Here is a 13,470-nt window from a genome sequence, read left to right on the forward strand (position 1 = left end):
TCCAACCCATACCTTGGCAGTGTGTCCTCTATTTTGATGCAATATATTGTTAAGGAGTTACTTTAAAACCTAATTTAAGAGCTGATTAGTTAAAGCATAACTTAAAACATTTTGTAAAACTAAAGCTTAAATGAGGAGCTGTCACTCAAATTGCCTATGAATTGATTTATTTACTTTTGCTCTCTAATTGTGCTCCAAAATGCAATTCAAGAACGATTACAGAAGAGAACTGATCACTTTCTACCTTTTAATACTTTTGACAGAATGCTACAATACTGGTGTTTTAGACTTTTGTGGAGAGATGCTCAATTCTGAACAAAATATTTTTTGAATGTTTGTTTTTAAATCTTCTTTGACCTTATTTGTATACAACAATCTACCATTAGGTATAAAACATCAAGTCTGTATTTAAAATCTGTTTATTTGACTTGCACATTTGCCAGCTGTCGCAGCTTTCATGACGAACTTGAGGAAGTTTTGGGTTTTCCCCTGAAGTTCATGGAATCTTTCTAGTAATGAGAGTGAGAACTGGAAACTTCTTTTCAATTTTCTCTGATTGAAAGAATGTCAGAGTTGATTCTTAAGTGATTAATTTCTACACATACATTATTTTTGTAGGATTCTTGGTTCTTAATTTTGGACATGCTTATTCCTTCGACAATATTCCTGATGGTATTTAGAAGATGGCTACTGTTAGATCTACTGAAATTGATATTGTTGTTGATGTTCTTTGTTCAGGCACCAGAATTTCCTGAGTTCACAGCTAAAGTTCAAGAAGCAATAAGTTCCTTGGGTGGGAGTGTTTTTCCTAAACTTAACTGGAGTGCTCCAAGGGTAAGAATGCTGACTCCCAAAACTTGTAATAGATGTTATATATGTGGTTTGTGGTGTGGTTTTGTTTTGGTTTGTATTATCTTAATGCATTGGAAAGTAGAAGAGACTAGTGCTCCTGATGAAGGAACAAGTGATAGACAAGATGTCAGTGAAATATGATACATCAAATTGTTCGGGTGGATTAGAGCTAGATGGGGCGCTGCTGGTGAGGCTGATGCAAGACGGTGTTGTCTTTTTTACCTAAAACCCTGTGTCCTTGTCACAGATCAGTGTGATGGACAGACTTTTCTCATTTAGGATACTTCTTGAAGACTGCCTGAGACAAAGATTAAAAACCCCACATTTTTTTAAAAAAACAATAAACTTCTCTCTAGCTATTTTTAGATACTCTAATTTAAGGATGGGTGCACCCAAATGTTTTTATATCATATTCTCAAGGGGAACTTAATGTTCAGTCAAGCATTCCAAGAAAGTGCCTGGAAACAGTGAAGTAAAAACTTGTGTTTTAAAATGGATTTGGTCTGCTTTCAACAGAGTGTTCATAAGAAAAACAATAACCATTGTGTCTCTTGTAACAGCTAGTGAAGTTTTCCTCAAAATTAAAAAAAAAAATATATTTCTGCATGTATTTCAAATGTTGCGTAATATTTAGATAGATCTACAGCTTGCATTCCTTCCAGCTAGTAATTCTGCGTGTTTTTGGATAATCTTTTTTTGTTTAGGATGCCTACTGGATAGCAATGAACAGCTCTCTGAAATGTAAAGCTCTCAGTGACATCTTCCTCCTCTTCAAGAGTTCAGACTTCATTACTCGTGACCTCACTCAGCCGTAAGTGATTTCTAGAAGACAATCTATTTATACCAAGTAAAAAAATCCCAACCCCCCCATCAGTTCTTTTGAAAGATCTTACTCTTTACTGTACAGTAATTATAAATATCTGATACAAAAATATATATTTGTGTTTAAAAGTTGTTCAGGTACAGCAATGTAAGTTTGTAATATAAGTAATAAGTTTGTACTATAAGATTCAAGTACAGTAATAAGTTTGTTCTTTGAAGCTTCCCCCACCTCTCCCCTCCTTCTTTGTTTCCCTCCACTGTGCGAAAATAAATGCCAGGTCTGATTTAGTGCAGAGAATTGTGAGGCAAATTATCTTCATTGTTACTTACTGTGAGTCTTTCCTAGTAAACCAGAATTGTTCACCTTGCTTAAGTCAACAAGAGAGGAGCAGCCTCTGTTTTATTCTTATATTAATTCTCTTGATTTTAGTATGCAAATGAGTGAAAAGCAAAACAGGAGGACGTTATTTTAAAGTGGTACATGCAAAATGACACTATGGACTGAAACCATTTTTACTGATTTGCTTTTCAGGGCAAGTGATGTTTTAATTTTGGAGGGGTTTTTTGCCTTCCCACTCCCCTTGGCATTTATTTTTTGCCGCCTACCTTATTGTTGTTACTTCTCGTGGTAATACAGCGCAATTTTACTGTGTCCCTTTCAAATTTTAAAGCTGCTGAAGTTTGTGTGGCTGCCTGGAAGATGCCTGAGACTTCTGCTAATGTATTCCTAGAGCTCCTTCTGAACCCAATTTCTCGTAGCCCTTGAAAAAATACACTCTGTGAAAACTGTGATTAGGGAGAATAGTTACAGATAAAATTACAAATATGGTGTGCTTGGGGTTTATTTTATCTGCTCACATGAAGAGAGTACTTAATTGTATAGGAACAGTTTCCTCCTGTAGTACCTGTGTCTGATTCATGTCACTCATTTCTAAAATACAGCCTTTCTCTGAAAGAAAATAAAATTATTGGAATTCAATGTTCTTATTAATATTAGTACTATTATTTTTTCAGAAAAGCAGAATTTCAAAGAAAAAGGGCAATCCAAGAGATTGCTTTCCAGTAATTATTCAGTGCTTATTTATATTACTGCAACCTTTAGGAGACTCAATCAAATGCAGGGCCCTTGTTCCAGGTGCTTTATAGAGGGTTACAAAGCGTCATAATCTGTGTTAAGTAGCTTATGACCTCATAAGAATTGTCTTGTCTAAAATGTGAAACCAATTGTATTAATGCTGTGCAACTGACTTATTTTTTTAGTCCTTCAACTCTGGTAACACTCTTTTCCCCAGTTTGTTGCTGCATTAAAAAAACCGAAAGGTAGCAACATCTTCATCCTCTCTGCATTTATGGAGTGCTAGCAATGCTGTCAGTCCAATTCTGATGCTGGGTTTACTTTTATTTCTAACCTACAACATGAGGGGAAGAGACTGAGAAGGAGGGGAGATGATATTTGAGTGAGAAGACAGTTTTAAAAATATGTTGGGAAAACAATTGTGAGCTTTGAGAATTCTGGGATCGCAGAGAGTGAAAGGGATGGGGGACACAAGAAATCTGTAGTTTACATTTTGAAGTTGAGTGAATAGTGCTTCTCAGAAGACTTTGGTGCCTTACCAAGGAACTTTTTTTCATGCTTTCCCCTAATGGTAGGCGAGGTGTCTTGAGGACAGTTTGCTCAGAGGGTAGAGCACTGCAATTTAATGTGTCCGTTTCAGGACTGAGTCTTGTGGGTCTGAAAAGAACTGTACACTTTGTATAATCCTTTTGTGAATATTAATACGGGGTTTGTATTCTGTTATCCTCATGTGTAAAGAGTTTCAGCTAAAAGCATCCCAAGCTCCTTGGAGAATTCCTGTTCGGTTAACCACTTTCTAACGTGTTTGGGACACAAGTGTCTAGCAAGCACTACTTGATTTAGGAGATGTGTCAACTCTTTGTGTGTGTCTGTGCTCTTAGTTGATGCCATTCGTATGGTAGAACGAGTCGGTTCAACCACCTTCACTGAGACTGAAATCAGTACATTTTCTGTCAGGTTTTATCTCATATCAGGTAAATTTAGTGCCTCAGCTACTCCCCTTGCTCTCTGCAGACAGCGCTGACTTTGTGGTAGAGGCAATGAATGCGTTCTGGCTCCTGTGCTGTGAGATTTCACAGCACGGCTGTTACCTTGAACCAGCAGTAATTTCACCTGAAGTTCACACCAGCCTAAGAACAGTAGTGGCTGAGCAGCCTGTGGCAGGCACGCTCTCTTGTTCTGATCCTGCTATGGGAGAATAACCTCTAGTTGAAAGACACCACCTCAAGTTGGAGCAGTCCAGTCCATTTAGACTCCTTTTCCAGAGTAATAAAACCGCACACGCTGCCAGGTAGCACAGCTCAGCTAGTGGGTGGTAAATACACAAACCTTGTGACGTGATAGTGATGACATAGGTAGATGACCTAATCTAAAGGTTACGTTTCATTTCAGAAGTGTTATATTTATTTCCTTTCCTATAAACTGTAATCTAATGTTGGTATAAATTTGGGTTATGGTGGTGTGTTTTGGTTTTTTGTTGTTTTGGTTTTTTTTGTTGTTGTAAGAACAGTCTTTTTTTTGGAAAGTAGGGTTAATATGGACAGTGCGGCCTTGTGGTTTCCCTGAATTTGAATGGAAGTTGTACTTAGGACCAGGGGAACACGTGTAATGTGTAAAATCACTTTAGTCTGTATGTATCTTATATTTTATGAACGTGTTATACTTGATTAAAGCACATTTTGTTATACTTGATTAAAGCAGTATTATTGTCCAGTTTGTGCATGGTATGTCCAGATTACTAAATTATTTGTACAAAATGTCCCCACCCAAACAGTGAAATGATTATTGCTGAATCAGAACAGTGGTCTTCCTTAATTATACTGTTGATTAGCTGCCAGTTCCCTAGTGCTTAGCAAGCAGAAATTAAAAATGTAGCTGGCATAAGAACGTGAAGTGCTGAACAAATGAAAATTTGATACATAATCCATCCAAATCCCTTGGAAGGGCTACTCAGAGGGAGGATAAATGCACTAAATTTCTACTTCTTTCAGTAATACTCAGTATGCTCTAAAAGTTTCTCACCCTGCATAAGTAACAGCTGAAATGTTGTAGACCCTTTTGTTTTCTTTTCTGTTCAACTGTATTAACTTAAAAATCTACTTAATGGATCATAATATGGAGAAGGCTTTGCAAAGGCAATTTGAAGATCTGTTTCTTATTACAGATTTGCCAGCAACGTGGGACTTAAGGCAAACCACTTTCTTCCCCTCTTCCTTCCTCTCCCATTTCCTATCTGCTTGTCTGGTATCGATCTGTACATTGTTCAGGTTAGGGAAGTGCCCTTGCTGTAACTCTCAACTGTCTCAAGTTCCAAGAAAACTTTGGCTTTGCAATATGTCAATACAAACCATTAAAATATATGGCCTTAACGCAAATATACTGAGCATGACTAGATAAGCTTTGACTACTTTAAATGTTTGGATTCTCTCCTGACGTTGACAGTGTTTGGTTGAAAAGTTCAGAATGAGTCAACTTTCCTCATTGCTAATTTTGTATAAATTAACAAAGACTTCAGAGGGATGCACTCGTTAATGTGATCAATGTTGTTTCTTCTTCAAAGTAAGCGTTGCATTTGACTTCGCCGAGTTCACAAAAAACTCGGAACTTTTCAGGTTTTAATGTAGGCTTTCAAAAACTTAGTGCTGTGGATGTGTGATTAAAAAAAAAAGGTTCCCTTTCTAATTGAGATTTCCATTAAGTGATTAGGACTCCTCTTCTGAAAAAAAATCCTTTTAAAGCCCTGTTGAGTGTATTGAACTAGAACACTGTTTTTTTCCTCATTGTTAGAATGTGTGGAGTTAATTTAGTTAAGACATAGTTGCCCACCTTGAGACTGGTATAAATATTAGTGATAGTCCTAACAATATGGTAATGCCCTTTCCATTATAAGATAAGCTCGTTGTTATATCATGCTCCCTAATAAACCTTGGAAATTTAGTCAAACTTTGGAGGTTGTTCCTGTTCTACAGGGCAAGACTGGATGTTTTAAATCTGCAGATGCTACTATTGGGATTTTGAATGCTTAAGTGTTGTTATTTTTCCAGTTGTTTAATAATCACAATCGTAGAGGTGAAATAAGAAGTCCTGTAAGTTCAATGTTGTTGAAAAGCACCTGAATGCAGAGAACATCTTTTGCAGGGATTGCCCTTTGGCTTATTGTAGAGGGGCAGAATGAGTCACGTGCAAGAATGACAGTTTTCTGACGTGCACGTAGGTGTTGAAAATTGACTCTTAGTATTTGATAGGACCAGCTGGTGCTGTGGACCTGTTACTTCCTGAAAACTTTTTGAGAAGCTGGTTAGACAGGTGAAGTAGAGTCTAAAAGTAGCCACTCAACCCTGCCTAAACACAGGAAAAAGAGTGAAGGGACCATCTGTGCCACGTTTAGTAGGTAAGAAATATCTACTAGGTAAGACTGCAGGTGAAACAACTCCCACTGGGCCAAGGAAAAGTTTCCAAGTGTATTAATGTTCAAGCTACAAAGGAACATGAGGGACTTTTTTTTTTTTTTTTTTTAATTGAAGTGTTTATAAAAGGGCTTGGTTAAAATTTAAGCCCCTGTTTCTGAGAGCAATTGAGAAAGTCTGCTCTCAGGTGAGGTTTAGCCCACCAGGCTCCTAAGCACATTGTTTAACCTTAAAACCTAGCAGATGTTTTAATCCTTTTCGTTTTTAAGCTAACATTCTGAATATTTTTTTATACCAGACTTTATGCTTCTAAATATTGAATTATAAGTCATAAAGGAATTACAAGTTTTTTTGAGATGTGGAGGAATAACATCCTGTGTTTTCCTACCAGCACATAGGAGGCAGTGTTTGCTCATAAAGATGTGACTCTGATACCTTTTTGCTGGAACAGTAGCTGTTCATTTAGACTTACGTCTAACCTGTTTCAAGGTAGAAAGTTTCACATGAGAGGATGTGGAAAATGAGGCCTTTGATTATTTTTTTTTTTTTCTTTCTCGTGGTTTTACTCACATCCCATTTTTCCTAGCAATTTAAAGTGTAGTACACGATTCTCTTTTGAGTGGTACATGAATTTCCTATTTCTTTTAGCCCTTAAAGCTCAGTGTTCAAGAAATAAAGATGCAGTTCAAAAGCTGTTAGAAGTTTCTCCTTGATATTTTTTTTTTTTAAAGTTTTAAAATAACCTATGAGATGATAGCAGGGGAACCATCAGGTACAGAATAAGTTTTACAATTTTTATCTTCATAATAGTTTATTATCCACAGAATAATCGCCGTGATTTACTGATGAGCAGGATAGGTACTGGAGGTCTTACAGACCTTAAATTGCTTTTGTCACTGGTGAAAACTGAACCATGTAATGACTTCATGTCCTGTTGTCAAGTATGTGCATTTGGAGATTAACATACAGCAGTTACGTGTAAAGAGACCTTGATCCTTCTGTTCTTGATGTCTAAGTATAAATCTGTTGACCACAGCACAAGGCCTATAAGCAGTAGAGTTTAATTCCTTCAGCCTTAGTAGTATTCAGAATTATTTCAAAGGCTTCAGAAAAGAGAGCCCAGATATCTCTCAGTTTCGGGTTCATGAAGTCTTTCTGATTTTTTTTCAAGTACCTCCACACCCAAATATGATGCGGTTTAAAGAAGCCCTGCTTCGCCTTCTGCCTCTTCTGAGCAAAAGTTCATATGTAGTAGAGGAATTCAGCTGGGTCTGAACAATTACTGCTAGAATAACTTGGTAAAAGATATGAAATTGCAACTACCTCAAGTTGCCCAAAATTTTCCCCCCAAAAGGGGTGTTAGTAATGTCCTTTTATTGATAAAAACTATTTTGAAGGAAAGTGAGGCTTGTCTTTTACTGCCTTTTTATTTTTTTTCCTCATTTGTACGCGGTCCTGTGTCATTAAGGCTCAAGAAAAATAACTTTGCTGTGTCTTGCAGTATTTTCGTCTGTATTCATCATTTTGCCCATTTGCTTGATTTGGCAGCAGTACTCCAATCTCAGATACAGAAGTCTGAGAGGTAATACAGGTCCTAGTGTGCAGGGACTGTAAAAGTCCATGCGCTGGACTTCAGCTGCCTTTTTATATATAGTTTATAATTGGTTTTTTATGGGGGGATATTTTGTTGAGCATGGTAGGCATATATGCTAGTAAGGGAGGAATTTTGAGTCTAGCAAAAGTATAAGCTCTCCTGAGTTTGTTTCCATTGCCTTGACAGATCTCAAATTGCAGGGAATAGAAACTGTAGTTGAAGGATGTTATCTGTTTACATAGGCTTACAGATATATATGATCTGTTTGCTTACAGTACTTCTGGAAAGCATGCTTGCCATCACCCTTTTCTGCATGTAGTGGATATTAAAGTCTAAACAAAAACATTTGAAATTGATTTCTGCTGGCCGTATGCTCTTATAATAGCTTTTCACTTCAAACCGAAGGCTGGGCTGCCGCATCTCGCAAACGCAATGCTTATAGTAGAGATGTTAGAATTTTGGACTGCTTAACCACGTTCAGCACCAAAGGGAAATAGCATAAATGTTGCCATTTAAGACTATTGCTCAGCAGTGACCCTTTACACAGTTCTTCTGTGCATCGAAGTAGTTTGTTGCCAATAAGGCCACGGAGTACACTTGGAAGGAAAATGCATGTTCTTTTGTGAATTCCCTTTGAAAGTTACAGGATCTATTGCAAGGTTTGCTGTAAAAATGACAAAAAGGTACATAGAAGTTGGTTTGGGTATAATTGTCTCCATTCCTGATAGTTCCTGAAAGGTGGCACACAGAGCCCACTACTCACAAGGGTCAAAACCCTGACATCCACGTGCAGTTATGGGAATAGTTTTGTTTATTCCCACTCTCAAGAGATTTGTAAGAGTATTTCTTACTGCTCTTAGTTTAGAAAGATACTGTGCTGTGGAATCAGAAGTGCTGTGGCGCTGCTTTGCATCCCTTATTCATGGAAATGAACTGCTGCAAGGTGTGGGGATGTGTCTCTGTTGTGTGGTTTAGGAAGTTAAACATTGAAAGTACGAGGGAAAACACGCTGCAGTGAAACCAGATGAGATTGCTCAAGTTTCCCTGGTTCTTCGAGAATCCAGTTATGCCAACGTAACAATAAACAGGAAAGGAGCAGCGCTGTTGATTCAAACTACAAAAACTCAATGAATAAACAGTCACATTTTAGCCACATCCCTGTCCAACTTTAAGTGCTTCCAAATTACACTAGATGAATAGAGGAGAGTTCTTTTTTCCTTTCTTTCCCCCCGATAATTGTCAAAAGGAGTTTTGTTATTGATGTATTGAATTTACCTGATTTGTACATCTTGGAGATAATTTAACAGTAGCTTTTGTGACTCACGGTTTGGGGTTATTTTTCTTACTATGGCTAAAATCTTATATGTAAAAGCAGATTTTGATGCTTGTGCATTACTTTTCTAGATTTATTCACTGCACTGATGATTCCCCTGACCCTTCCTTGGACTACGAGGTAAGAGTCTTTGCATGATTTCTAATTTAAATGAATTGCTCACGGACAGGCTGCCATTTGTACTTGGGAATGTGCCCATAAAATTTGTTTTGTTTGTTATTGTTGTGTTGCTTGGGCAGCGTGGGGAAGCCTGGTTAAGCACTCCAGGTCATAAGGAGTTCATTTAATTACAGATCAGAGATGAGCTCAAGTTTGGACTTTTGAAGCTTCCTTGCAGTTTCCTCTCATGGATGTTGGGTTTTGCCAGGAAGGACAAGTTCAAAAGCTGAAAGTCATATATTCTTCATAGTTTGCTGCTTATGAATATCACAGCTGAGGTTACTAAGAGAGAAGCTGGATGGAGTGGCTGGGGACATCCTGAACTGATGTGGTCTGTCATATCTTGTTTCATGTGCTCGTTACTGGATTAAAATGTTAAGTTAGCAACATAGACATTAATGATGTTTTAAACTGTTCATGTGGTGCTGTTGCTTTTATGATAGCATCTAGTCACGTCTCTAATTTTTACATAACTACAGCATTTGTCATCATCCTGTGGCTTAAAGGGCTTTATGAAAGTGAGCGAGCCTGGTTTTTTTTAAAGCACTATCTTAATGTGCTTTAAAAATACAGGACATCTGAAAGTCGAAACAAAGAGCTTCATGTTTATACTGTAGTTAGGAATGTCACCTTTGATTACTGAAGTTTTTCTGTTGCAATAGTTAGGTGTTGGGAGTTTCCAGTACTCATGAGCAGTAATTGGGGCCCTCAAAATAATGCATCCATCTGAATACTTCAACTTAGGAAATGCAGAAACTTGAGAAAGTGCCAGAGATATGCTTTAATTACTAGGCAGTCTGTCCTATAATAGTTTGGTTACTATTTCTATCCTGTGTCCTTATTTTAACTGATTTGCGCCTTCAAAGGCGTCACAGAATTCTGCTTGGGTGTGTACCAGAATAGAGGTTGATTTGGTTAAATTTAATTCTGCTCATCAGCTCTTTTGACTAGGGAGCAACTATCTGCCAATTCCATGATAGATTTGACGTGTTGTACAGCAGCATTTTTTGTTTGTTTGTTTTCTGTGCTTTATCAGAAACGTAGCTTTGAAGTTGTTTCATAAATGACTTCACAGTTAAAAATGCCATGCAAAGTGGAAGAAAGTAAGATAATTAAGGGGGGAAGGGGCCTCAGGATGTCTATAGTGCATTCTCATGCTCAAAGCTGGGTAAGCGATGAGGTCAAATTGGGTTGCTTGGCAATATATCAAATTTGCTCTCAAAACTTCAGTGGATGGAGGCTGTGCAACCTCTGCGAGGTCCTCATGGTGAAAAAGTTTATTCTTACATCCAATTTGAATCTTTCTGTTAATACTTTAAACTAGTTTGAACTAGGTGGTCTTTAAAGGTAACTTCCAACCAAAAGCATTCTGATTCTATGAAATATATATCAACTCTAATTGCTTTGAAGTATTTGCTAAGATGATTATGTGAACTGCAGGTTGAGATTGTTTTGTTTTCTTGTGTGAGGAATAACTTCGGAGGCTGTCTTATCATTATAGCAAAACTATAGATCTAGAAGGTAAACCTGTTGACAAACGTTAGGTGTTACCTTTCTGAAACAATACTCTGTCGTTTGTTTTTCCTCTGCAGCTTGTTCTTCGCAAATGGTGTGAACTAATTCCTGGGGCAGAATTCAGATGCTTTGTCAAGGAAAACAAGCTTATAGGTAAGGATTTGCTTAAAGGTAAAATTATTAGGTGAAGTTCTTGGGAGTTTGATTCCTTGAATCAGAGTTAAATCTGAAGACAGTTCTTTCTTATCACACCTCATTTCTGGAATTAATGTTTTCTTCTTCTTTCCGTAATTTAAAACGCGGCATGTCATGTTTCTCTTTCTGCTGTATTTGAAAGCCTGACAACACAGCATGCTCAAAATTACAGTGGGAATATTCTTAATTCTAATTGCTTATTCAGAAACCTCACCCAAAGGCTGTTTTGTAAGTGACTCTTTTATATTCAGAAGTAAATTGCAACATAGGCATCTTGCAGAATGAATACAGATGCAGTTGGGTATTATGCTGATAAAACCTGACCACACGTGGATATTATATGCAGAAAGCTGGGGAGGTCAGAACATGTCCACAGGTGTATGAGGTGTCTGAGCTCATATCATATTCAGTGGAGCTTAGTCAGAAAAACTGTTAATCTGTTACTCTGGTTCAAAAACCTAAATGTAAAATGTTTCAAGTGGCACTGAACTGGTTATCCACAGCGTGCAAAGAGCCTGGGGGTGCATCGGGAGACCTGTGACAGCTGGAGGACAGGCGGATTGGGCTCTGACATGTATTTTGGGCAGCTGTAGCATAAATTTAGCTGAATTATACTCTTCTAAATGTATTGACTGCTCTCTGCTAACTGTAACAGGAGCTTAGACATCTAGTGCACATACAGGTGCTTGAATTGAGGGGTTTAATCACAGGCTAAATACTACTCTGGAGTTTCAAGTCATTTTTGGTGTGGTCTACCATGGAATCTTTAAAGATGAACACAAATCTAAGTAGCACAGGACTGGTGCACATATGTCCTTAACAAGATTGAATTGTTCTGCCTAAACTCATTTAACAAGGAAACATTACAGCAGCGATGTAGCAAAGCTCTAATCCAGACTTCATAGGAAGGAAGGTGATTTTTTTACTTCAAAATAAAACCAAGTTTGCTCATTTTGTCTGTCTCATACCTACATATTCACAAGCACCAAGATGCCTATATACAAGTGGTCTGTCCAGGATCCCTTGTGATGATGTGGAAGTAAAGGGATATTAGTTATTTAGTCCTCATCATTTCTCCTGGCTTATTTTGGATGTGCCTTTTTGTACCTGTTAAGAACTGTCAGCAATTTGTGTCTCCGTCCTGTCCCACCTCTGTGAATCATTAGGAACGTCCTCCCTGTTCTTTGTTTCCTGATCTGGGTGTCCTATGCAGCCGCACGTGGATGTTTTGGGATGTGCTAATCTAGGTGCTGTCAACACATTCTGTTCTCACAGCCCTTTTATTTGGCTGTTCCTTCTGGGGCTTCTGCTCTCATCTTCCCATCCTCTTGCAGGGTTTATTACAGTTCTCTGTAACAGAGGTTATCTTGCTAATAGCAGAAATTCTCAATTAAGCCAGTATTGCTTAATGGCTGCTGACATGGCTTTTTGGAAGGGGGAAGAGCTAAATCCTGTCCTGTTACACGCTGTTGAAACACAACTGCCAGAGATGTGTGTCAAAGTAATAACTTCTAAAACATTTGAATGTAGATTTATTATAGAATATATATTTACTTTCAAGTACCTCAAAGAATTTGTATGCTGGCTAATTAAACACTCTGTGTATTTCATTACTAGGTTTTGAAACCTACTAGATCTACCAGTATGAGGTTTTTTAGCTAGCACTCCAGCTGCATTTCTGAAGGCAGTTCCAAGATTTTTCACAATCTGTTCCCATGCTCTTAAAATTAATAAGCCTGTCAGTCAAACTAAGGGGTGATACTTGCACAATGTAGTGAATGATTTTCCAGTTACACATCTGCATCCCTTGGGATGCCACCATCTCTTGATTTTTGTTTTTAGACCTGAGTTAAGCTTTGCAGTGGTATTAATAATTCAGAGTTCCACTGACATAATAAACTTTACACGAACTCTTTCAAAGAGCATATCTTTGGAGGTAGTCAGCATTGTGTTATAGTAATCTCTGTGGTTTGTATATGGTTAAAATAGCAAACTGCCATCATTGATACATCTTTCTTGGAGGATTCTGGCTTTTTCTTCCCCTGAATATCATGAGTTACTCATTCTGCATTGATGGGGCAGCTCTTGAGTTGACATTTGTGCAGCAGGATATTGCAGTGGCTTGTGTTGACATATCCTGTATGAGAATGTCTGCCAACTAAGTTGTGTGCAAGTATACAATCCAACTGACGTCAACTTAAACTGTTGTCTTGTAGGTGAACAAAAGTCTGAAATTAAGAGCTCATGGTGTAGCTGGGATAGTTTATCTGATGTCAGATAGGCAAGAAAGCCCCCAAGGCGGGTGAATGGGAGAAATAAGGTACTAGACTGCATGCCATCTCGTTGATTTTAGGATTTAAGGTTTCACCTGTGGTGCCTTGTCAAATGGGTACGCTTCATTCCACCCTTAATAAATTGATTAAATGCAGATCTTTGTGGTACACTAGAATGTATCATCTTTGCTAATGCTTATTTCGTGGTTCCCAATTCTTCTCACTACATCTGATGTACGGAACAG

The 13,470-nt window shown here is 37.9% G+C and overlaps 1 protein-coding gene across 1 annotated transcript in view; it reads left to right on the forward strand.

Annotated features, from left to right (window-relative positions):
* The window catches only part of CDC123 (cell division cycle 123), a 38,661-nt gene that overhangs the window by 8,150 nt on the left and 17,041 nt on the right, over positions 1–13,470 (forward strand). Inside the window, exons 5-8 of the mRNA XM_065658672.1 lie at positions 739–834; positions 1,557–1,663; positions 9,155–9,203; positions 10,835–10,910. Coding sequence (XP_065514744.1) covers positions 739–834; positions 1,557–1,663; positions 9,155–9,203; positions 10,835–10,910 — 328 coding nt within the window. The remainder of the gene's footprint in view (positions 1–738; positions 835–1,556; positions 1,664–9,154; positions 9,204–10,834; positions 10,911–13,470) is intronic.

Source organism: Caloenas nicobarica, chromosome 1 (genome assembly GCF_036013445.1).
Source record: "Caloenas nicobarica isolate bCalNic1 chromosome 1, bCalNic1.hap1, whole genome shotgun sequence".
Classification (NCBI taxonomy): domain Eukaryota; kingdom Metazoa; phylum Chordata; class Aves; order Columbiformes; family Columbidae; genus Caloenas; species Caloenas nicobarica.